The sequence below is a fragment of the Loxodonta africana genome, chromosome 11 (assembly GCF_030014295.1).
Source record: "Loxodonta africana isolate mLoxAfr1 chromosome 11, mLoxAfr1.hap2, whole genome shotgun sequence".
Lineage (NCBI taxonomy): Eukaryota > Metazoa > Chordata > Mammalia > Proboscidea > Elephantidae > Loxodonta > Loxodonta africana.
The window spans coordinates 76,995,765-77,022,715 of record NC_087352.1 but is presented as its reverse complement, the minus strand read 5'-3'; the positions used below and the strand labels follow the sequence as shown (position 1 = coordinate 77,022,715).

The 26,951-nt window shown below is 40.0% G+C and overlaps 1 protein-coding gene across 1 annotated transcript in view; it reads left to right on the top strand.

The window, feature by feature from the left end:
- The first annotated feature begins 3,398 nt into the window (after window positions 1-3,398).
- Window positions 3,399-26,951, top strand: part of DSG2 (desmoglein 2) — a 57,309-nt gene continuing 33,756 nt past the window's right edge. The window contains exon 1 of the mRNA XM_064294627.1: window positions 3,399-3,493. Coding sequence (XP_064150697.1) covers window positions 3,443-3,493 — 51 coding nt within the window. The 5' untranslated portion in view covers window positions 3,399-3,442. The remainder of the gene's footprint in view (window positions 3,494-26,951) is intronic.

Below are 26,951 nucleotides of genomic sequence, written 5' to 3'. Positions count from 1 at the left end.
GGAAAACGGACAGAAAGGGCAAAGGAGCATGCCTAGGGTGTTCATGGTATCACACTAAGATGTAAATAACTGAAAACAGATTAACATGCTGCTGCTGTTGTGTGCCATGGAGTCGATTCCAATTCATAGCGATGCTATAGGACAGGGCAGAACCTCCCCATAGGATTTCCAAGGCTGTAATCTTTGTGGAAGCAGACTGCCACATCTTTCTCCTACACACTGCTGACCTTTCGGTCAGCAGCGAGAGCTTAACCACTGCATCCCCAGGGCTCCTTATTAACAAACTACCCTGCCAGTTATACACAATGAACAGCCAGGGGAGCCTTAAGCTAAAGGGTTTCAGACACAGGTCATTGGGTGGGAGAGGCATTCTGATGGGGCATCAAAGCCTTACTGGTTCTCCCAGGCAGTTGCCTGCTTTGTCTAAGCCTCAATCCTGCGTTATTACATGCGGATAGCATTTGAAAACTAGTGTGATATTTCCAAATAATCTCCTAAAACGTTCAGCATTCAGATGCAAGAATGGACAAATTTGTTTTTTTTTTTTTTTTTTTGCCAAATCCTGTTTACAGCTGCTTTATCTTTCCCTAATCCTCCTCTATCCCATGAACAATGTGAACAATCTCCTTAGAACATTTTGGTCCGGGGACTTTGCACAGCAAGCAGGTAGTCCTCACAGACTGACTCACAAGGAGGATTTGGCAGGGAACGGCTCAGTTATACACTGACTCACTCTCTCACTCTTTCAGGGTGCTGGAGTCTGCGGCTTGCGCTCTCTTGGGGCTGACTGCTCATTATGGATGCACTGGCTTCCCGGTGCTGGTAGGCTTTGATTATTACTCTGTAAATTCTAACTCAGAAAGGCAACGAAGCCTTCTCACCCTGTTATTAGAGGTCATTCTTTTCTCCTCCCCCAAACCTGCCAATGTTCCTCTCTCACCACCTAAGGAGAGGCAGCTGTTGGTCCATTTAACTGGACAGCCATGAGACTCTCCAGACCTGATCCTAATGTCCATGATGTCACTCACGTCTTGGTTTCCATGGAATAGAACCATCGCTCCTTCTTCAGGGTCAAGGGGAAGAACCCTCTCTCCTTTCTCCACACTCAATGTTATGAGTTCTCTGTTCTTACTGGCCTTCTAACTTCTCCAACTTTACCCTCTCCATCTCCCTTCTGGCCACACTCAACCCCATGCTTGCACCAGGATACTTGCACCTCTAAACAATCAGCCAGACCCCTCTGCAACCCTGAGTCTCAACCACCGTCTGCTATCGTTGTCCTTCTGCTAGGCTACAGTGCTGCTGGGGAAACCACACATACACAAACCAACACATGCGCACGTGCACATCAATTGTGGTGAGCAAAACCCAAAACCAAACCCATTTCCACTGAGTGGATTCCAACTCATAGCCACCCTATAAGACAGAGTAGAACTGCCCCATAGAGTTTCCAAGGAGCACCTAGTGGATTGGAACTGCTGGCCTTCTGGTTAGTAGTCGTAGCTCTCAACCACTATGTCACCAGGATTTCCAAATGTGGTGAAAACCATGTGAAATAGTTCACTCCAGGTCAGTAAGTAAGCACAAGTCAGCCCATGCTTACCTTGCTTGCTGGGTAATCTGCCCCTGCTTAGTCTTCAACTAACTTAATCACAACCACTTAAACAGCAATATAAGAAGTCATTCAACAGTTACACCCTGCATAAATAGAGGGTGATGTGGTTCACTCAGCTCAAAGGAGTGGTCCTTGGAGGCTAGGAAAGAAAGGGACCAATGAGATGGCAATTGAACTCGGTCTTGAAAACCCACAAGATTGCAATTGTGGAGAGAAGGGTAGGAGACACCAGGAGGAAGAGGGAGACACTTTTAACCACAGACGGAACTCTGCTTATTTTGACCAAACTTAGTGTCCAATTTCTCTTTCTAGTCTCAAATCAACTCTTTATACTTTTAAAGCTTCTTCTATTATTTCAATATCAAGTTACCTTTTCTAGAAGTTTCCTAATCTGGTACTGATTGAGGTGTTTGGATGCCCATATTCAATTTTGTTTTTCAAGAAGAGTTCAATTTAACACTTTTACCTTTTTAATAATAGTTTTGTTATAACAACTATCATTTATTGAATCACTATATGCTAAACTAAAAAAAACCAAACCCATTGTTGTCATCTGTTCCGACTCACAAGGACCCTATCCACCAGGCCCTCCTTGGAAAGTCCATGGGGCAGTTCTACTCTGCCCTATAGCGTCGCTATGAGGGTCGCTATGAGTCACTATGTGCTAGACACCTGCTTAACACTTCACATAGGTTTTCTATGAGGGTCGCTATGAGTCACTATGTGCTAGACACCTGCTTAACACTTCACATAGGTTTTCTATGTGGTGGGCACTATTAATTCCACTAGATAAATCTGGAAATGGAGGCACAGAGCTGTTGCTCAGGTCAGTAACTGTTGGAGTTAGGTTTCTGACCTCCCTCTGGTGGTGGGCTCTGTGCAAGAGAATTTGGAAATCATATGAGAGTATATTTCTCCTTAAGGCTCATGTAGTTTTTTTCTCCTAGACTCAGTCTAGCCAGCAAAGGGCCAAAGAACTGTCTGTTTAGGGCATCTGTGATTCTTCTAATAATAATTTTTTCTCCCCATGGCAGATAAGCTGCAAATCTGTGGGAAGCAATGAAGGGGCAGTGGGGATACCGTGAAAAGCCTTTGCGGAGCCAGCCACCAGAAATCCTGAACCTCAGCTTCTCAAAAGTTGGCCCTACTCCGCATCCTGGGTGCCTAGGAGGACGCGGGTCTTGGCGTCACCGGTTTTTCCTATCAGCGCTACCTGCGCACCAAGCCCAACCCATATATTCACACAGCGCCGGACATTTCGTCGACCCCGGCGCCCGGGCCCAACTGCAGCCAGGCCCTACCGCACGACACTCGGAGGTCCCCGCTCCCGAGACCACCGTTTGCCCTTGAACCGAGCCCTGTAGCCCATGCTGCCCAAACCGAGCCCGCGCTCCCTCCTCCCGGTTACTCTCCACGGCCGAGAGGTGCCTGGGGAAGAGAGGACGGCGGGGCGGGGCGGGGCCTGCCAGCCAAAGTCCCCAACCAGGGGACGTTACGGTCCCAGGTGCGTGTGCGGCGGGGGGCGGGAGTCCACCCAGCACCTCCCTCCTCCACGGAATTCCCCACCTACGTGCGAACAGCTCGGGCGGGCCCCAGGCTCCATTTTCTCGCGGTGGCGGCCACACCTGGAGCCGCACCTCTGGGCAGAGCCAAGCGGCCACCGAGGGGAGAGGCGGCCCTGGGGGCGGGGAGGGCGGGGAGGGCGGAGCGGGCGGCTATCCTCGGGGCTTGGGCGCCAGGAGGAGCCGAGTGCGTGCTCACGGGGACGCCGGCCGGCCGGCTCCACGTATTTGGGCGAGCGGCCGGAGGCGAGGGCGCGAGGGCGCGATGGCGCGCAGCGCTGGGGGTGCCCGGCGCCCGTGCGTCCTGCTGCTTCTGGTAAGTCCGGGGAGCGTAGACCGGGCCCTGCGGCAGGGCAGGGCACTGTAGGTGCCAAGCTCGCGCTCCGACCTGCCTGCTCCTGCCATATTAATTACCGCCACCCGGCGCTCCCTCTTTGTGCCCCGATGTGGGAAAGGGCAGGCAGGCTACAACGAGATCCGACCCTGGGATTTCAGAAAAACTGCTCTGCCAGGGCCGAGGAGGGTGGGTTGGAACTTGCTAGAAGTTCTCCTGTTTTTTCCGCCACACCCAGGCCCCAGCGCCTTTTTCTGTCTGTGAGTGCAGGGAGCCCTGGAGCAGGGAACACCTTCACTGGCGTTCAGGGACTTTGTTTAGATACTCCAACGGGAAACAAGGAGGCTTGGACACCTTAAAATTTCTCCCAAGCTCCATAAGGCGTGTTCTCTCCCATCCCCTAGGTTCTCTAATCACCAATACAAGTCAATGAACTGGGGAAGCAACTAAAGACGTGTATGCTTAAAAAAAAGGGAAGGGAAGCTAAACATAGTTTTTTTAGTTGTATTTTGCAAAGCTGAATTCTTTAAAAGATGCATTGTTTAAACAGCCACATAAAGATAGCTTAACGAAATAAAGTTCACAAAGTTAGTTTTCTAAAGCAATTTTCTAGTACTAAATGTAATGAACGTATGTAATAGTTTTAGACTTTTTCATCTAAAAGGTTACAGAAAATTGAGGTGTAGAGCCACAGTCGAAGAGGTGTTAAGAGGTTACTCTTAAATGCTAAGGCTTCAACCACAGAGAAGGAATGTTCAGTCTCTAGATCTAGATTTCTTGGGCTTGGTTTCTATTCTCGAACTGGATTTTAAACTATATTTGCTTTTCTGTTTGTTAACGGAATTGCACATAATTCAGAAGTGTATCTGGTTTGTTAAATGGTTTTGATAAAAGTGGCAGTTATCCAGCTAATATAGGCATGGGTTCACCTTCTAAAGATTTCAGAAGTATATGTTCAGAGAGATTAGATATAAAACGACACCCACTTTTCTTAATTACCAGTTAAAATTTAAAATCGGAGTACATTTATTCTATTAAAAGTTCTAATTTCTCTACCCCTTAGTTGTAGGGGGTTGAAGGAGGTGGAAAAACATATATGCTCTGGGTAGCACAAATGGTTGGGACTCAGCTACTAATTGAAAGGTTGGCTTGCAGTTTGAAGCCACCCAGAGACACCTTGGAAGATAAGGCCTGGCAATCTGCTTTCAAAAGATCATAACTATTAAAAACTCTATGGAGCATAGTTCTACTGTGAAATACAAGGGGTTTCCATAAGTCAGAGCCATTTCTACTCATAAACACTTGAGGTCACCATGAGTCAGAATTGACAAGACAGCAGCTGGTTTTATGTGTATACAGATAACAACAAAACAGGGAAAAAATTAAATTCAATCTAGTGATTTTTGTGAACTCTCACTTGCAGTGGCATGATAATTAGGGCTTCTAGAACTTTGGCATGCAAGTTTATTTTCAGGATCTATTTGAGATAATTTTCTATCTAAATTCATTTTATTAATAAAACCTTTCCATGACATAATTTCGAGTTTTGGCCTTCAGACTGTTGTAGTGGAAAAAAATAGCCAGTCTGTTTAAAAACAAGGTTTTATTACTGCAAAAAAAGCATTTTGCAAAATGGGAAATAAAGTACCAGGATAATCTGAACAAAGTGCTTCTTTGACCTGCATTGTTACAAAGGCTTATGAAGGAAAAAACCACAAATGGAAATGTACTAAAACAATTTTGATTGGTTAACATTTCAGAGTCGCAGGTTGCAGGGTCTCAGTTGACTATCCTTGCAGGGGTTGACCTCTTTTGCAAGAATGGCTCTTTGTGACAGCATTTTGGCTGACCACTAAAAGCACATGTTTCCTGGCATCTAGACATCTACAGCCTGTGTTAAACTGAGTTACTTTAGCATTATGGTGGTGAGTTCTCTTGAAATGTAAAAGTAAAGAGTTCATTGAAGGAATAAAATGACTAAGTGAAAATACTAAGTATTCTAATGCTCAGGGAGAGAAAAGAGATTTTGATACAGAAAAGCTTTAACTTTGTAGTATTAGTTTATTCTAAGTCTTAAGGGGGGGGTATCTTCTTAGAATTGGCTTAGCTGCTAAAGTCACAGGTTTAACACTATGTCCATCCAGCACCTGTACAAAGCTGGATAATCTCTTCTTAACTTTGGACATTGCTAACCACAAATTTGGAATAAGCAGACCAAGGTGGGCAAAACTACATCTTTCTGTAGAATTGCTGGTATCTGGGTCAGAGGTACAGTGGAAGATTTTATAGAAGATAGGCTGTATTATATGACAGAGGCTGTCTTTAAAAACACAAAATGGAGTCACTTTGAACAAGAAGAGATTTGGCCTAGACTTTAGCCAGAAGTTTTAATCATATCAAAAGCCTAGCTTTAGAATGCTCTTTCTCACTCCCCTCTTTTCATCAAGAATTTTTCTGGGAATTTGATGATCACACATAAGAGTACTTTCTTTTGAGTGGACTTTTTTATGTAAAGTTAGAATGGTTACTTTGCATTTGTTCAGGGTGAGCTGGTTTCGTGTTGCCCACAAAGGAGTAACCTGTCTTCTGCAAGGGTTTAAAAGGTTAAACAGGTGACCACTTGTATTGTAAGTTATTTAAGACCCTGGACACCATAAGATGAATGACGAGGCTCAGGTGTCACCAGATGGATAGCTGGACACCCCTGTAGGCATCTTTAACTTTGCCGTGCCATTGTTTAAATGCCCTCCTTCAATGGTCTTTTACTATGAGGAGGTGAATAGAGCAAGGCCAAATAAGAAGGAACAATGGATAGACTGAAGACCTCTAACTAAAGTCTGAGGTCAATCCCTCTGAGTAGGTAAAGCACAGACATTTTATAACAACAATAAGCAGTGGAGTTAGCTAATTTCTAGTTAGAGCTAAAAATCTTTAGGAAATTTTTAATTAGAGGAGGAGTTAATCTATAGTAGTTTTAGTCATTTCTTCAATGTACATGATGCGTTGAACTGCTAAAGGAGTTGTTGAGCCATTACAGAGATTTGAGAAACATTTCTTAAAACATTTGATTATACAATTTGTACAGCAGTAATCGAAAAAAGTAAACCTGTTTGCAGTATGGAGTGCAACTAAGATTTTATATTATTGGGAAACCAACTGAGTATGTCAAAGAAGTCAAAGAATGAAGAGTCAGGTTCAGGTTCAATATGTAACTACGTAGTTTTTTTTGTCAAATATTTCTAAGATTTGTTCTGCTTAACTGGAGGTATTGGTATAGGTGCAGTGTGAGACATTGGCTGTAGCACAGACCCTTCTTTGTTGTACTAAAAGGAAAAATTTAACTGATAAAACTATTTCAAATATAATTATTAGGCATAGGGCAGTGACTTTAATAACTTGTATTAAAAGTGAGGAACTTCAAGGAATAATGTTGACTTGAGACAATGTTATAATCAAAAGAAGAATGTAAAAGTATGAAACAGTGTAAAAATATTGGTAAAACAAAAGAATGCAATAACAAGAAAACTTGGAACAAAAACTAATATGGATTCTGATTCTTCATGATTATAAGGAATATAATTATTTCTTAAAACTAGTATTTATAAAAGAAAGAGGTCTGGGCTCATGAGGGAAAACATTAAAGCACGAATAATACCTCTTAGCTGGAGTTTAGTGACAGTAAAGAAAAGAATCAGGATAAATTAGAAAACAAATTCTAAATATTTCTACAGTTAAATTCTTTACTGTTCTAAAAATTTAAGTTTATATAAAAGAAGTTATTTCAGAATCAATGAAAATTAAAAACTATTACGTATATAAAATAAACCTGAACTATTTTTAAATGAAAATTTATTTAAAGGGGGGTAATATAATAAAAATACAAATAATATTTAAAAAATAAATAAATAAATTTTTTAATGTAATAAGGCAATAAAAGTGAGAGTGATTCTAAGTACGAGGTAAATTGCAAAGATATTAATTATAATTCTTACTAGTTCTAATTGAGCAAACCCGTAATTTTAAAGACAAAAATAATCATCAATTGTAGAATAAAATTGTCTTTAGAGAACAACAGGTAGTACTATTGAGGCTGTTATTACTTGTATGGAAAGGCAAAAATTGTATGATAAAAAGGTAGTAAAGCAACTAATATTAAAATAACTGATGTTTTTCATGTAAAGAAGAAGAAATTAAATTTTTTAAGAAGAAATGCAGTTGAAGGACTTACAGATTAGTAGGTTTAGATACAGGCCTTGTCCTGGAATCTTGGGAATGTTAGTAGCCTCTCAGGTGCTGGCTTCTTCTTGTCCTTGGGTTCCGCTGTTTTCTTTAAGATTGTCTGCTCTTGGTTGGTCTGTGTTTGAATTTTAGTTTTAGTCCTTTAGCAGGCTGGCAAGTCTAAAAAGATTTGTTCTTTTTTAATAAGCATAAGCTCCAGACTAAATAGAAGGTAATTTAGATATACTTGGTTTTTGAGTGTCAAATGCTTCTTGGACCTGTGAAAGATACTTTTTTAAAGTAAAATTAAGTATGGCTGTAATAGCGTTTTATAATAATAGAAACTGAGAAAGATTTTAAAGTAATGGTAATAAACTTTAAAAGGAAAACTATTTGTAAAATCAGCCAAAGAAGAAACAGGATTGTTAAGATTCAGACTCAGCAATCAGTTTTAGTAATGACGTTGTTGTTAGGTGCCACTGAGTTGGTTCCAACTCATAGTGACCCTGTGTACAACAGAATGAAACACTGCCTGGTCCTGCACCATACTCATGATCGTTATTATGCTTGAGCCCTTTGTTACAGCCACTGTGTCAATCCATCTCGTTGACGTTCTTCTTTCTATGTAATGACATAGGTGCCCTTTTTTTGTGCAAATTGAGGACACTGAGGGCCAGTTTTGAAGAACAATTTTTTCTTAATATTTTATCGTTCATTAATTCCTTATTTCAATAATACATTTTCTTTTAATTTATAGGAGATTCTGCAGTTAACATAATAGAACATAGAATATTAGTAACATTTTTATGTAAACTTTATAGTAATCTTTTTAGTTTACTCAAATCTTTGTAGTAAATTTGGCTTCATATTGTCCTGGATCAGTAGTAGCCCAGAATTTTTGTTAGTTTCTAAAAGCTTGATTTAGTCCAATAATATCTATATTTGAAATTGTATATTTCTTTACATAAGTCCAATAAAGTCTCATTTTGTTAAAATATTTTGATAAATCTGTGTTGATGACAACTTAAAATGTTCATGGTTAGTTTATGTAATAACATTTCTTAAAAATTACAGAAGTAATGTGAAACCAAAAAAAAAAAACTTTAGACAGAAAAAAATACCTTTAGACATAATGATTACGTCTGTTTCTTAAAGAGGCTTAGATATAATATATAATAGTCTTAAAATACAACATTACATTACCATTTGCTCATACATTTGAATAGTAACAAAACTGTATGGGTAATGACGTTAATTCGTTATAGGACCAAATTAATAATTAAAGTTATGTAACACATTTCATATAACATGTTAATTAAAAAATTATAGTACTTAACTCTCTATAAAACAGAAAGCTTTTGTGACTTTTTATGAAATCTTATGACTCTTGGAAATTAAAACTTATTAAACTTATGGTTGCAGTAAATGAGAATTTTGATACTAAATTCCTTTTTAATAAACTTTTTAAATTTCTTGTTTCTATTATATATTCTTTATAGTACATCCTTTTAAGTGACAAAAATGAATATACTTATTACTAGACTTACATGTTTATAATCTTTTCTGTAGCAAAAAAGTAAGAGCCTATATATAATAAAACATAATGGCTACTGGAGTAAAGTTTGTCTTAAAAAGTCTATGTTATTTATCTAATTTATTTGTAAGCAGCTTAGTCTTGTGTGTGTGTGAGTAATAAAAATTGCTTCTTTTCTTTAAAAAAGCACATTTTATTTAACATTTAGCCTAAGTTAGAAAGGTTTTGCTTCTAAGATTTTGCTTTTGTGGTTGGCATAAAAATTTTATTAGGCTAGGATTTGAATTCAGACTCTTATTAATTTGTATAAGTGCTTATTTATTATTAAACCAATTAGAATAGTACCATTGGGGGCGAGAAATTATTACCCTTTCTTTTGCATGCACTGTAGGATCCTATGGAGAAGCAATAATTTAAAGGCCTCATTGTACCAAAGAAACTATTTTTTTAATGCACGTTTTAAGTGGACTGATTTATGTTACTGAGAGTTTATGTCTTTCTGAGACAAGACATAAAATGAAACAGAAAAATAGCATATATGGTTAAGAAGTTAAATAAAACTTCAGATATATGCGACAAGCTAAAAAAAAAATTGGAACATTTGGGGGGTTACTAAAAAAAATTTTTTTTTTATTTTCTATATCTTCTTATGAAAAATTTCAAAAGCAAATACTGGTTTCTAATTCTTCTATATCTATACAAGCATCCAGAATACATTATTTAAAATTTTTCATTCAAGAAAGGCACAATTTCCTTTTTCTTTAAAACAACTAAATTTTAACTTACAGACGGTAAAATCAGTAAAACAATACAGGAAACCTGAAAAAGAGAAATCTTATTATTGTGAGTTAAGTACCACTATAGAAAAAGTCCCTGCTATATCCCTTGCATTATCTCACTCTATATCAGGTTGAGGGACAGTTGGTGTGGATTTTAGTCTTTTAAGTTTTTTTTTTTTTTTTTTTTAGAAAAAATGAAAGTTTAGGTAGAGTAACTGTTATTGAGGGGACAGAAAGAGGAACTGCCTATACCTTATATTGCTGTTATTAGTGAAGGCAAAATTTATATAAGTAACATTTGTATGAAACACCTAAGCGAGAGTACCTTCCCTAGTTTAAAAAAAAAAAAAAAGGTCAAGACCAAAGTGAGAACTGACAAAACAAAAATGAAATAGAATAATTTTCAAAGAACTCAAACACAAGAGGGCATAGTTAATTTGACATGTTACTCACCAGTCTGTGGTATCTTATGATCTGTGGAAGTGATATTTAAAATTAGCCCTGGAGACTGGAAGTTACACAGAAAAATCTTTGTGCACTTAGAAAATGGAAAGTAACTTTCCAACCTTTTTTTTTGGCGGGGAGGGGGGCGGGTAATGGGAGCCAGGTGGGGACTAGAAAAGCAGCAATTAAAAGAAAAACTTTTGTGCAGTTTAAAAATGATAATAATTAGCAGCCAAACATTAGTTCTGTTCACATAAACATTAGTTCTGTTCACATAGACACTAGTTTGGAAAATTCAGACCCTAGCTCTAGAGCTCTGAATACATCACTTGCTAAAACATCGTATTCTAGCCCTGACAGACAGACTAGTTCTAAGGACTCAGCTTTTGAAACCTCAAATCCTAGTTTTCAAAATCTCAAATTCTGGCCTTGAAGGCTCAGCTTCTGAAGATTCAGCTGCTGAAAACTCAGGAGGTTTAGCAAACTGAAAGCAAGGGAGACAGAAAGAAGTGACAGGTGCCTGAGATTTTAATCTCCTAGGAAGGCAGTTTTACTGTCCTGCTGTTATGGACGCCACAAGGTACCAATCAAAAAAGGTGGTCTTTACTTTTTAATTTATTGTGCAGGAAAAATTAGTTTAGACATGTCAGAAGTTCGCCATATGTGCTATTTATCTTGTTCTCTGCATGGGGCATTTGTCCTTTACTCTGTTTTTCTCTTAATAAAAATAGAGTAGGTACACATGGGAATTCTAACTTGCCACAGAGACTTTAAAGACTAGAAGGCACACTTAAAGAGCACAGAAGGGCAAATGTCCAACTCCAGGCTGCCCTTGGAGTAGTTTTATGGACCAAGGTAAATGACAGTTTGCGGCAACACAGGAACTGCGTCGTGCAGCAAGACTGAAGCTGCGATCCTGTTCAGCTAAGGACAAAATGGGCAAACTAGTAAACAAAAATAAGAGGGAAAAGTTAATTTGGGGAGGTCAAAGGATTTCTAAAGAAACCAGGTATTTCCCAAATTGCCTTTAGTTAGGTTATGCCATTAGTTTCAAAAAAAAAAAAGGGTGGGGGAGACAAGTAGCAGGACCATTACGTTTACTCATGAATTGGATTTGTTATAGTCTTACCTCCTGTTAGACCAAACATGCGGGACAAAACAAGATCGTAGCAGTACCCTTGATTATTGCCTTGGAATCAGAATCCAAAAAACACTAGAGATTATACTGCAGCTAAAATCTCAAGTTTCAAGGACAGTTTTCTCTAATGACGTCCCAGTAGAGGGAGCTCAAAGCTCACAAATAACCAAAGGGAGCACTGCTTTCGGGTTTCTCAGGGTTACCCAGTAACTCGGTTACAGTAAGTCCAAATCACCCGGAGCTATTTGAAAGTAGAATTGCCTTCTGTGACTACCCCAAGACTCCAGAAGTAGAATTACATCCTACAGAATTCAAAGCAGTGAGAAAAGGGAAAGCAAATCCAGAGAACTTCAGTCCAAGGATGTGGAGGTTCGAAGATCCGAGAGGTACTCATCAAGGCAGTCCGCAAAGGTCCAAATTAAAAGGAGAGGGCAGTCAGCTCAGCTGAATCCAGAGACTGATTTTTCTGGCTTTCCGGGGGCTGCCAGAGGAAGTAGCCTACGGATCCCACATTTTCTGACACCAGAATGTTGTGAAAAAACCACGGATCTGTTTAAGTTTAAAAACAGTTTTATTACTAAAAAAAAAAGCATCTTGCAAAATGGGAAACACAGTGCCAAGAATAGTCTGAACAAAGTGCTTCTCTGAGCTGCTGTGTTACAGGCTTATGAAGGAAAAAGCTGAAAACACAAGGGTACAACTAAAACAATTCTGATTGGTTAACGTTTACAGAGTTGCAGGTTGCAGGGTCTCAGTTGACTATCCTTGCAGGGGTTGACCTCTTTTGCAAGAATGGCTCTTTGTGACAGCATATTGGCTGACCACTAAAAGCACATGTTTCCAGGCATCTAGACATCTACAGCCTGTGTTAAACTGAGTTACTTTAGCATTATGGTGGTGAGTTCTCTTGAAATGTCAAAGTAAAGAGTTTGTTGACAGAAGAGGGTGATTGTAAGTGAAAAATGCTAAGTATTCTAATGCTCAAGGGGAGAAAAGGGGTTTTAATACAGAAAGCTATAAGTTTGTAACAGTTTATTCTAAGTGTTATGGGGCAGGTATTTTCTTAGAATCAATTTAGTTGCAAAAGTCACATGTTTAACACTGTCTAACACCTGTACAAAGCTGGATAATCTCTTCTTTGGACATTGCTAAACACAGATTTGAAATAAGCAGAGCAACGTGGGTAAAACCACACCTGTAGAATTGCTGATATCTGGGTCAGAGGTACAGTGGAAGATTTTACAGAAGAGAGGCTGTATTGTTTGACAGAGGCTGTCTTTAAAAACAAAATGGAGTCACTTTGGACAAGAAGAGATTTGGCCTAGCCAGAAGTTTTAATCATACCAAGAGCCTAGCTTTGGAATGCTCTTTCTCAAGGCTAACCAGATCAACTAATCCCCTTATCATGAGGCTTCCTGGCTAAGGAGAATACTAAGCCAACATAACTGCAGGCTCACTTTGAGGGTAAAATATTAGATCCTTTCCATATAAGAAAAGGAATGACCTTTAATCTTTTAATGGTCTAACAAGCAAACCAATTCAGGTGCATTCAGAGAGGAGTAACCCATTGCCCTCGAGTGGATTCCGACTCAGAGAGGAATAGGTAAAATAATTTAGGCATATTTTTCACATTAGCATTTCAGTACTTTTACTTTATTGGGTAATAATAAACTTTAAAAGTTAATTGTAGCCAACTGAACAGGAGCAGAATTCTTGGACTATTCTATGTATTTTCTATAATACTTTTTGAGATGTAAATTTGAGTGTGTTTACTTTCGGTGAAAGAATAGTGGACATTTTGCCCCTCAACCTGTTTGAAACCGGAAGCGTAGTCTTGGGTAAAGAATGAAAAATAATCATCTGAGAAAAGTAGTTGGTGAGGAAAGACAGGTCATTCATAAACGGGAATATAAATACCAGCCTGTATGTGTCAGAGTTCCATTGCAGATAACAGAATTCACTCTAGTCAGCTAAAGCAGGAAGAGCTTTATTTCAGGAGTTAAGCTGATTACGTAAGTGTAGGGAGGGTTGAGGAAACAGACTCCAGTTTGCACCTTCAGTAATGACTGTAAAGCGACACACCAGAACCTAGCCACCTGAGGAGCTGCCTCTCCTGCGATCAGGGACCACATTGCCACTGCTACAGTGTGGAAACTGCCATGATCAGATGTTACTTTTGCTACCAGAAAATTTTTTTTTTTTTTTATATCAGAACCACTAGGGTGCATAACTGTGAAATGGGTATCTGTACCCTCTTCTTGGTGCCCAGGAATCTAGTGACTACACTCTAGGGCCATAATAAGACTGGTGCAATAAAACCAGTTGCATCCACGTCTATTGTTTTTAGGTGCCATCAAGTCGGTTCCAACTCCTAGCAACCCTGTGTGCGACAGAAGGAAACACTGCCCGGTCCCTGCGTCATCCTCACAGTTTTTGCACTTGAGCCAGTTGTTGAAGCCACTGTGTCAGTCCATCTCGTTGAGGGTCTTCCTCTTTTTTTGCTGACCCTCTGCCTTACCAAACATGATGTCCTTCTCCAGGGACTGATCCCTCCTGATAACATGTCCAAAGTATGTGAGACATAGTCTCACATCCTTGCTTCTAAGGAGCATTCTGGTTGTACTTCCAAGACAGATTTGCTCGTTCTTCTGGCAGTCCATGATATATTCAGTATTCTTACTCCATATTGTATATTCAGTATTCTTTAATTCACTATTCGTTTTCAATATTCTTCCATATCTTTGCTTGCCAGCAAAAACAGCAAGCACACAGCCTCTGCTTCACTTTTTTCAAATCTCACATAAACACTGACTGGTTCACATTCAGAACGATAGCTGCAAGAGAGTCTGATAAATGGTTTTTAGCTTTCTTCTGCAGTATGGGGAGGCACACCAAAAGGTAGGCAGAAGGAATGTTGAGTGCCAACCCACATGGCCTTTACGCAGTCATTTAGACCAAATCTATCAAAATTGTTAAAATACATACTATATATATATATCTGAATAAAGCTGGAGCATACTTCCTCTTCAGAGGTTCTTAACGTGGGATCCACAAACTCCCAAAGGATCCAAAATAGAATTCAGGGGGTCCTTAGAAGTGGATGAGAATAAACAATATTTCCAGTGACCTTAAACTGAAAATTTAGCATTTCTTTAAATTATGAGTATGGGAAAGACACTGCAATAGTATTAGCAATACCTTTACACCAATAGACTTTGTACCAATAGAATTCACAAATATTTTCACATCATATTACAGTTGTTACAGATATCTCAAAATACCATTTGTTTTCATCCCTAATAGACGTTCCACTAGATCTTATCATTTGTGTTAATAAAGAATTAATATTACAGCATCACAAATTTATGGGAGTATAAAAAATTCTGATAACCATATTTCCATAAAATGACTTCATTTGTAATCTGATGTATTTTAATTTATAAATATTAAAATATTATTCTGAGAAGGGGTTCACGGGCTTTGCCAGACTGCTAAAGAGGGCATTTGGGGGAGGGATTTTCTGATAGTAGCGTCAGTTTTGTCTTTGACTAATTAAGCATGTCCTTTAAAATAATAATACTTTTTTTTATTTAAACATTCAGTGACAGTAAGATTGTACTCTGAGCAGGTTAATATTTAGTAGGTTCAACTATAAATCACTAATAACATCAAAGTTACACTTCATGTTCTAATAAGAAACTGGACAAGGTAGAGTTAAGAATAAATTTAAGATAGAAATTAGATGGTAAATATTGAAGCTCATAAGAATAATCAGTTTTCATATCCGGGGATTTTAGAAGTGTATGATTTTGTATTTGTTTTTGTTTCTGAAAATTAACAGGTGATGGGAAAATGACAGTTCTTAAAAGAAATTTCCTTTGATTATAAACTTAGGGGAAAATATTTCTTTAAAAAGTCATGAACATTCATTTGGTCTAAGTTCTACCTGATCATTAGAAACCTGGCAAGATAAATGTACTGAATTAAAATCTCCAAGGCGAAGGTCCAGAAATATGTATTGATTGAAACTTCCCAGTTAATCTAATTATCAGCCAGATGTGAGAATTACTGGTCTACATTTTGCCTAGTAGTTTCGCCATGAATGAAGCATGTAATGATTTAAATAGAGAAGAAAATACTCATTTAGTAGGGCTTGGTGTTCTTAAAAATGCCAGATTGGAGTGAAAATCAGGAACCTTCATTGAAATCATAAATGACCTTTAGATTGAGAATTTCTTACAGCTTTTTTTCTCTCAGTGTGTCCCACATTTCAACAGCTTTGATAACACTTTTCAAACAAGTAGTCTGTATAAGATGAAAGATTGTCTTCTCAGTTTAGTTTATCTTAAACTATTAGTCATATACCACATCATCGGACATTGCCCGTTGTTTTATTTCAAATTATTAACAAAATTTGAGTTTCAAACATTTGCAAAACTCAGTGATTAGGGTGAAGGAAGCTGAAAGACATCAGGATTTACACCACAGTTGAACGGTAAGCTGAAAAATGACCGCAGGAAAAGAAACCACATCTGAGCACCATTAAGTGAATCCCTGCTTGATGCTAGGTGGTGTTAGACACTGGAGACTGAGAAAAAGCGAGCCATGCTCTGCCTTCAGGGGCTTACAATCTAACAAGCGGTACAAACAAGTAAATGGCTGATTTCCAAATGGATAACGGTGTGAGAGAACATACATTGGCAATGGTAAAGGCTCATACCACATAGCCTACAGAAGGAGCAACCAGGCCAGCACTGGGCATCCCAGAGGAGATCTGAGAATAAGTTTAAATTAGTGAGATAATATGTAGAGAAAAGAGGAAAAGAATGTTCTAGGTGGAGAGGTGAGCATACGCAAAGGCACAGATACAAGGGTACAGGATTCCTTGGAGGATCTAAAAAGTTCACTGTGGCCGGAACACAGAAGGTGAGGCAAGAGAATGTGTAGGAAGACGACCCTGCAGCCTTCTCGCTGCTAAGAGAAGCCAGCAATGGCTCTTTGCCAAGTGAGTGTTTTTAAGGAAAGGTTTCAAATTATTAAAAAATGAAAAAGGTGATTTTTGGTTGAGATGATCAGGAAAGGGTCAGGAGAGAAAAGACAGGAGTTGACAGATTGGGTACAATTTTGCCTGATTAAAAAGAAAGAAAGACAAAGTGGGGAGGGGAGCGTTGGAGAAGTTGGGCAGCTGTGATCAAAGACATCATGTGGTACAGCGGGAGGAGGGTGCAGCCTGTCAGAGCAGAGTGTTGGTTTGGGATCAGGGTTGTCAGAGAAATGGGGGTGGGGGTGTTTGGCTTGTCCTAATACCTGGGAACGCAACTGGTATTTAGTACCCAAGGCCCAGGGATGCTAAACCTCCAGCAATCTACAGAATCCTCAGGAATAGTCTGCTTGTACAGAATTGTCCTATCCAAAATGCCAACAGCAGTCCCATTGAGAAACACAAACCCATTGCCGCTGAGTCGATTCCAACTCATGGCAGCCCCATGTGGGTCAGAGTAGAACTGCTCCATAGGATTTTCTTGGCTGTCATCTTTATGGAAGCAGATCACCAAGCCTTTCTTTCACTGCACTGCTGGGTGGGCTCGAACTGCCAGTCGTTAGGTTGGTAGTCAAGTGCAAACCATGTGCACCACCCCGGGATCCTTCCTTAAGAAATAGCAATAGGCAAATGGTGGTGAGGGGTTCAAATAAGGGATTTATCTTAACTATCCAGATCCTTTTTTTAAATGCAGATATCTCGGGGGTGATTAAGCCTTGGTGCCTTTATGCATTCAACAATTATTAACTGAGTACCTACCCTGTACCAAACACTCTTGTAGGTCTTATAATAAAATCACCAAAAACCAAACCAAACCCCTTGCCGTCGAGTTCTGACTCATAGTGAGTGACCCTACAGGACAGAGTAGAACTGCCCTATAGAGTGAACCACATCCTAGTGTAATATACTTTCATCAGTCAAGCAGCTGCTGCCCAGCTGACTGGGAAAAGATTTGGACTGAGTGAGAAGGAAAATTTTGGAGGCCCTGGAACCAGAGTAGAGTGGAGGACTTTGACCCTCAAGAAATTAACCCAGAGCCTAAGGATCTGGGAGGGGGAGGGGAGTCAGGAAGGAAGACAGGGGTTCAAAAAAGAAGATTGGGCATCAGCAAATAAAGTTCTCCTTTTCATTTTACCTGGGCCTCAGCTGGTGCCGCAGAAAGTTATGTGTGCCAACACCGGGTCAAGTTTATAAGAGTGAATATTTGCGTTTAGAATGGTGTGGAACAGTACAATATTTAAGGGGTTTTCTTTCTCACTGGACCTTAAAAATAAAGTCTCTAGTATCTTCTCTATTAAAGATTTAGTTTTATTTACAGAGAAGCAGACGTTTGAGTTAGCTATTGGTTTTAAACTTAATCAGAAGAGAATTCTGAGCATGATTTATTGGATCCAGTTACTGATGTCACAAATGAATACGTATGATTATGAAAGCTGTACTGACCTTCGTTGGCGTGCCTACAGCTCCAGTGCCTGCTGGAACGCCTGCCTTGCGCGGGGTGGGTGGCGATGACTGTTTTCCTTTTATCTGTTGTTGTCATGTAGCTGCTGAACATTAGTGCAAAAGGTGCACTAGGTATTTTTGCTATGGGTCTTCAGTGTCCCTTGGTGATTGTTCTGTCCATCTCTAACAGAGTCCTCACTATGCTGTTTCCTCAGTGCTCTCCTGTGGTTTCTTTCACCTCCTATTCAGTGGTTCTCCCCTCGTTTTTCTGTCAAAGTGCAGTGGAGGGATATATGCTAACGGGGAAGGCAGGGAGGAGGAGAGTGGTTGACATCAGCAGTGGCTGGGTGCTGCTGCCCTTAGGAAGGTGGATGTATACATGTTAAAAAGCTCCCCAGTGACCTCGTACAACCCCTGCGTCCCATTGAGCTGCACTGCCTTGCTACTGATTGTCCGGCTTCTCTCCTCCCTGCTCATAGGGTTTCCCCAGGGTCTGAGCTTAACATTCCATGCACTGTCCTGAGAATTCCATTAAACCCTATGGCTTTATCTGGCACTTTCGGTGGTAGCTCCGGATAGAAGTCTTCTCACCAGACTTTTCTGGGACCATTTCTACCTTTCTCTTTACAGAGTTCGTGGATTAACTTCCCCTGGATCCTCAGTGTGAGGGGTTTCTCATTGCTCTCAGAATCTTTAAGAAGGCCTTGACTGGACTCCCACCAGCCTCTCAGCCCTTCTGTACTATAGTCCTTGCTCTCAGAGTCCAGCCACACAGACCCTTTGGCAGCTACAGATGCTCTCCCCTGTTCCAGAGATTCTTCCCCTCCCACTCCTCCACCATCCCTTTTGATTCCTAACTTCTCGTCGCCCAGAGTTGACCATCACTTCTTAGAGATGGCTATCCTGACCCCCAGACTACATCAGGCCCCCTGCTTTACACTCTGAGAGCCCTGACTTATTATGGGTTGTAACTGAAGTATTCGCAAGAACTCTGCCACCAGACCATGAGCTCCATGGCAGCAGAAACCATGTCTGTTTTGCATGACAGTGTGTGCACTTTGGAGCCCTGGTGGCACAGTGGTTAAAAGCTCATTAGCCAGGGCTGCTAATCACAGCGTCAGCGGTTCGCATCCACCAACTGCTCCCTGGAAACCCTATGAGGCAGTTCTACTCTGTCCTACAGGGTCACTGTGAGTAGGAATCAAGTCAACGGCAGTGGGTTTGGTTTGGTTTGTGTACCTTGCACAGTGCTTGACACTTGGTGAGAACTAAGTATTTAATGTATAATGAACGGTGTTCCAGAATCAGGTCATAATCTATATATCCCAAACCAACCCATTATCTTCCTTCCCATTTTCCTCTTTCTAGCTCTCTGCTTGTGTCAGTGACACCACCATTCTTCTAGCCACTCAGACATAAAGCCTTGGCCCCTTCTGACTCCTTCTCCTATTCCCCACCTGCAGGACAGTGCCAAGGGCTAGCGTTGTTCCCATAAAGATTCCTGCCTCCACTCATTTAGTCCCATTGCTATAACCCTAATGCCAGTCCTCATTATATATCCACTGGCTTATTATTTTAACCTTCAGACTGAGTCCTTCCTCTGGCCTTTCATCTCTGCCTTTTGTTTTGCACAGTTCTTCCAGAAAATTCCTCCTAAGCACTAGTGTCCTAGTAGCCCTAGTCAGAACCTGCCAATGACTTCCTGCTCCTATAGGATCAACCGAAGAGCCTTCGCACAACTTCTTGGCCTTATTTTCTACTTGTCTCCTTTACATTGTCTAGGTGTCAAACAGGACTCCATCTGTTCCTTGGCCTCCCGTATCCACTCTCTGGCACACATTTTCTCTTTTCTATGCGTGTGCCTTCCTCTTCCTACCTTCACAGACCCATTAGCACCTCCTCCACTAAACCTCTCCTGATTTCCCCAGGCAGTTGGACCTTTTCTCACCACCAGTTGCCACCGAGTCAAGTCTAACGGCAACCCCATGGGTGTCAGAGTAGAACTGTGCTTCGCAGGATTTTCTGTGGCTGATTTTTCAGAAGGAGAGTGCCAGGCCTTTCTTCTGAGGTGACTCTGGATGGACATAAACCTCCAACCTTTCAGTTAGCAGCCTAGTGAGTTAACCATTTGCACCACCCAGGGGCTGAATTTTCCCCAATTATTTTACACCTGTCTTTCCCACAGAATTTAGGTTTTCGATCTCATAGTTACTCGTGTACACTTTCTTTCTCTTTCTAAACTGTAAGCTTCTTCAGAGCAGGATCTATCATTTATCTGCAAACTAGCAGAGTGCCTTGGACACAGATGTGGAAAAAATATAAGCAATAAAGTATCTTGTTAGGCTTGAAAAAGATGGGATAATAATTATCAAAAGTCCATTTGTGTAGAAGAGATATTTAATGCACACATAGGTTGAGTGGTGAATTTTTTACTTTCATAGATTCAGCCATCACTGTGCTTCTACCATGCACCAGTCTTCTAGGTGCAGATGAACGATACCCACACTCATGCAGCTAACAGTGGGAGAGGAGGGGATGTAGGGAAGACAACTTGAAATTTTTTTGAGCATCCACTGTCAGCCATTGAATATAGTGACATGTTAATAAATGGGCAAAGCCAGATAGAACCCAAGTCCACCTGACAGACACCAGATGCCTCTCTGTGGATCCCAGTCATCACCATGACCTTCTCTTAGCAGCCTTCTACAGTTAGGCGTCCATAAGGTCTCAACTTCTGGGATAAGAAAATCGGTTTAGTTTCATTACAAGTTAGAATCATTACAAAAACAGAGGAAAGATGTAAGTTAAGGTTTGCCTGATTCTACAAGTAGAGTCCTGCAAAGGTATTTATACAACTTTCGAAAGCCCTTGGTTTTCATTGTTTGCAATTTTGCCAGTCCACTTACTTCAGGCCACTTGAAAATGCCTGTTTTCTACTTTGGATGTTGAAACCAATTGTTGGTCGATTTCTTATGGTTCTTGAAGTTTGCCTTACCAGCAGACCAGTGCCATCTAGTGGTGAAAAAGAATAATCTGAAGCTCTTGTTCATTTTCTTAAATTTATGGGGAAAGAAATCTGTTTTTCTTCATTCTGTTTTTTAGTGTAATCTTTTGGAATACATTCATAAAAAACTGCGTACAGCACATAATTTTTATCTGTCAGTTTATTTCAGATATATTACACAGATTTACTTGTATTCTGCCTGATTCCAGAACCATTTGTGGCAGTTATAGAAAAGACATACAATAAATTATAAAATATTACCAAAAAAAAAAAGCTAAGGATCAGTAAAACTTAAACTAGAATAAGAGGTATAACCAGGGGGAAACACTATTTAAAGTAATCCAGTTGCAGCTGATTATTACATGTAAAGTGAAAGGTCTGCTTGTGATGGGAATAGCTCACAGTTACCAGATTTCCTGACTTGGAACACATCTTTTCATGTCTTTGCAATTAAGGGGCTCGTTATCCAGTTTATGGATTACCCAGGCTCTCTTCTTCTTTCCTTCCCCTTACTGGTCTGATTTTACACAATGGCACTCAAAAGCATGGTCCCCAGACCAGCAGCATCAGCCACACCACAGAACTTGCTAGCGGTGCAAGTGCTCAGACCCCATCCCAGACCTGTTGAATCAGACACCCCGGGATGGGGTCCAGGAATCTGTGGTTTAACGGGCCCTCCAGGTGCTTCTCCTGCACACTCAAGTTTGAGGACCCCTGTTAACATCGTTTTTAGAAGATTATTGGAAAAACATTAGAGAAGAACCTACTGTTAACTATTAGCAACTCTTTTTATATATATATATATATATATATAAATGTTTTAAGGATCATGGAAATTGAACTGGAAAAAAAATAATGTTGATTTTTGTGGGCCTTCACTTTGTCGATACCAGGGAAAAAATGAGAGCTATGATTACACAAAACTTGAAATAAGAATTTGTGCCATGCTCTAACAATTCAGGTTATAGCACAGCATTGGTGAATCTATATTTTAAAACTCTTTTGACTCAATACATTTTTTCCACAGAAAATGTCTTCCTTTTTGAAACTAAATTCAATATGACTCACCTAAAGTCATAATTGTTACATCAAGATTAGCCCAGACTTCTGGAGAGCAAGTGAAAGATTTACAATAAAGCATATGTTTTATTAGAGAAACAGTCTTAAAATGATTACTAAGAAAGTTCACATTCAAAGTTTGAAAATTAAAAATTAAAGTTCAAAATATTGCTTTTCTTGGTTGTTGAGCTTTCTGTTTTGTTTTTTAATTTGCAACTATGAAAACAATTGGGCATTTCAATCAGTTGAGTGAGGCTGCTATAGGAATTGGGTCATTTTTAAATTGGATGTTTAAGTTAGGGTTTTCTAAATAAATACATTATTTAGCCCTAAAATAAGAAAATTTTGTAAAGAGTCTCCCCCCCTAAAGAAAAAAAAAGGAAAAGAGCATGGTAGGTGAACTTCAAATATAAATCTCACTTATGTCAGATTTATTACAGAGCCCTGGTGGCACAGTGGTTAAGAGCTCAGCAGCTAACCAAAAAATGGGCAGTTCGAATCCACCAGCCACTCTTTGGAAACCCTATGGGGCAGTTCTACTCCGTCCTATATCATCGCTGTGAGTTGGAGTCGACTCAGCAGTAATGGATTTGGTTTTGGTTTAAGATCACCAAAATCAATGGTCCACACCTACTACACTGGGTCACTTGAAATTTTCTGAATGCTTAAGTTTTTGCTACTATAGACACACTGCTAAGACCTTCTTAAGATGGTACCCTTCTAACTGGCTGGAGAGGCTACCAAAGAAAGACCAGACCTCCAGCTCCCTTATCTGCACCAATAGAAAAAGCAAGATATTGAGCAGAGGAAATAAACAAGTGGCACTCGTTGCCTTTATTTTATCTCATTTAGACTATTTCAGCTAAAGCTGAAAACCCTTAAGAATGAAATGCAGGGTTGTTTCTGCCTTTGCCTTCTATACAGGAGGAGAAACAAGGAATTTAAAAAAAAAAAAGTCCACCTGGTTGGAAGGGCAGTGGGTCGAAAGGGAAGATAGCAGAACTGTTACTGCGATTGTCCCAGGTTGGCATGAGTTGAAAAAAACAACAGGAAGGTACTGGATAATTTCAATTTGGGTGCTAAAAATGGTCTGTTTACCACACTTTCTCCATGAAGTCAGTTCTGGTTGAATGGAAATAATAAGCCATTATAATGTTACAGTCAAAACAGTATTTTAAACTGCTTTGTTAAAACCATCTCCTCTGCATTATAATAAAATATCAGTTTGAGAAATTAAAGCTTAAGGACCCACCTCTTCACAGTATCATAGAAGTGGAGAAGAAAGCTTTACAATCTTCTATTTAGAGGCAAGACTTAAGATCCCCTGTCTGCCAGTGTCTCATCCAGTGACTCATGAGGACCTCCTAGATGGGGCTTATTAGGTGACTTCAGAACAGGAAGTCTTTTAATGGTGTTGACCTCGAGAACAGAGTACAGTGATAGATTGTATTTTTGCAGTGATGTTTGACCTTCCCTCATGCCTTGCCAAAAAAAATCCTTTTGTTGCCAGTTACTGGTAAGGCTGTTTTTACAAGATACCTTGGTAGAAATAAAAACTAGTAAATTGGCAACGCTTTTGAAGGATTCTTCTGATTCATCTAAAAATGCTACTACTTTGGATACTTTTCCTCTTGGGTCTTAAAGGCGTGTCACTCATGACACTTTTCTGTCACCAGATTCCTTGTGAGAAAAAAGGAATCATAGATGTCATGGTTGGGATGAGCCATGAAAGTCATCTTAGCATTCTTCCAGTCTTTAAACCCCTTTTGCAGCGTCCCCACAGGCGGTTACTCAAGCTTAGAGCTGCAAATATTAAAAAAGGAGTGGGAGAAAGTGGGGGTGGAGGATAAAGACAGGCAATAGATGCTGTTTATATTATCTGCGATATGCAAGCAACTTGGAAATTTATATAATCACTGTGATCCTTGGACATTTATACAACCTTCCTGACTCTAGTTATTTACTATAGTTTCCAATCAGAGAAGCATGAGTCTAAATCAGGGTTTCTCAACCTGGGTGCTTCACCATTTGAGGCCCAATAATGCTTTCCAGGGGCATGGAGGGGGGCGGTGTCTTGTGCATGACAGTGTGTTGAGCAGTGTCCTTGATCTCTGCTCAAGAGATACCCATAGCAGTCACCCCACCATCTCCAATTGTGACAACTCTTATAGATGCTGTGGCTATACAAATAGCAGAACTGTGTTACCTAGAATACATGGCAGCCTCAGATTTAAAAGACACATCAGTGGTTTTTAACTCTTTAATATAATGTGCATACAGAAAAGCACACATATCACAAGTGGACAGTTCATATTGAATTTTAGCGAACTGAACACGTGTGACCAGCAACCGGATCAAGAAACAGAAGATTACCAGCACCCTAGAAATGCCCTGGTACTCCATTTGAGTCCTGTCTTATAAGTGGCCATTATCTTGGCTTCTAAAAGCATTGGAACCTTCATTTTAACAAGATTCCCAGTAAATAAAATGCACATTGACGTTTAAGAAGCATTATGCTATAACCATGTGATTTCTGGCATTTCTTAGTAAATAACATCTAGAAAGTAAATTGCAGTCAGAATACACAAAGATACTCTTACAAAGAGTTAACTTTGCATTTGAAGACTATTGATCATCCCTCTTGTTTATATCCTAGTGAAACCCATGATACTTGACCAGAATAATAACATTTACTTAATATGACATATAAGTTATTATATAAGAGCACTTTCGGCATTTCTCAAGCTGAAAGAACTGAAGAAAAAATTCAAGCCTCCAGTTGCGATACTGAAGGATTCTGTGGGCAAAATATTGAATGATGCAGGAAACATCAGAAGGTGGAAGGAATACCCAGTCACTGTACCAAAAAGAACCGGTCAGCGTTCAGCCATTTCAGGAGGTAGCATATGGTCAAAAACTGATGGTACTGAAGGAAGACGTCCAAGCTGCCCGGAAGGGAATAGTGAAAAACAAGATTTCAGGAATTGATAGACTGTCAATTGAGATGTCTCAACAAACGGATGCAGCGATAGAGGTGCTCACTTGTCTATGTTAAGAAATATGGAAGATAGCTACGTGGCCAACCGACTGGAAGAGATCCATGTTTGTGCCCATTCCAAAGAAAGGTGATCCAACAGAATGAAAAAATTATGGAACAATACCATTAACATCACCCTTACCAAAAAAAAAACAAACCTTTTGCCATCGAGTTGATTTCTACTCATAGCAACCCTGTAAGGGCAGAGTAGAGCTGCTCCCATAGATTTTCCAAGAAGCAGCTGGTGGATTCGAACTGCCAACCTTTTGGTTAGCAGCCAAGCTCTCAACCACAGCTCCACCAGGGCTCCATTAATATCACACACAAGTAAAATCTTGCTGAAGATCATTCAAAAGTCATTGTGGCAGTACATTGACAGGAAACTGCCAGAAGTTCAAACCAGATTCAGAAGAGGACATGGAACAAGAGTTATCATTGCTGTTGTCAGATGGATCTTGGCTGAAAGCAGAGAACACCAGAATGATGTTTACCTGTGTTTTATTGACTATCAAAGGCATTCTACTCTGTGGATCATAATAAGCTATGGATAACATTGCAGAGAATGGAAATTCCAGAACACTTAATTGTGCTCATGTGGAACCTGTGCATAGACTAAGAGACAGTCGTTCGAAGAGAATAAGGGGATACTGCGTGGTTGAAAGTCAGGAAAAGTGTGCATCAAGGTTGTATCCTTTCACCATACTTATTCAATCTATATGCTGAGCAAATAACCTGAGAAAGGACTGTATGAAGAAGAACGGGGCATCAGGATTGGAGAAAGACTCATTAACACCCTGCGTTATGCAGATAACACAAACTTGCCTGCTGAAAGCAAAGAGAACTTGAAGCACTTACTGATGAAGATGAAAGACTATAGCTTTCAGTATAGGTGTCACCTCAATGTAAAGAAAATAAAAATTCTCACAACTGAACCAATAAACAACATCATGGTAAGTGGAGAAAAGATGGAAGTTGTCAACGATTTCATTTTACTTGAATTCACAGTCAGTGCCCTAGAAGCAGCAGTGAAGAAATCAAACAATGCATTGCATTGGGAAAATCTGCAAAAGACCTCTTTAAAGTGTTAAAAAGCAGACGTCACTTTGGAGACTGAGGTGCGCCTGACCCAAGCCATGCATTGTGAATTGAATTGTGTCCCCCCAAAAAGTTTGTGTCAACTTGGCTAGTCCATGATTCCCAGTATTATGTGATTATCCACCATTTTGTCATCTGATACGATTTTCCTATGTGTTGTAAATCCTACCTCTACGTTGTCAATGAGGTGGGATTAGTGGCAATTATATTAATGAGGGAGGACTCAGTCTACAAGATTAGGTTGTGTCTGAAATCAGTCTCTTTTGAAATATAAAAGACAGAAGTGAGCAGAGAGACATGGGGACCTCATACCACCAAGAAACAAGAACCAGGAGAATACCAAGTCCTTTGGACCTCGGATTCCCTGTGCTGAGAAGCTCCTCGACTGGGGAAGATTGATGACAAGGACCTTCCCCAGACAGAGAAAACAAGCCTTTCCTAGGCTGTGAGAGAATAAATTTCTGTTTGTAAAAGCCATCCACTTGTGGTGTTTTTGTTATAGCAGCACTAAATAACTAAGACACCTCACAGGCATGCCAAAGTTGGACAATGAGTAAGAAAGACTGAAGAAGAATTGATGCCCTTGAAGTGTTGGTGAAGAATATTGAATATACCACGGACTGCCTTGGTAAAGCAGAGGGTCAGCAG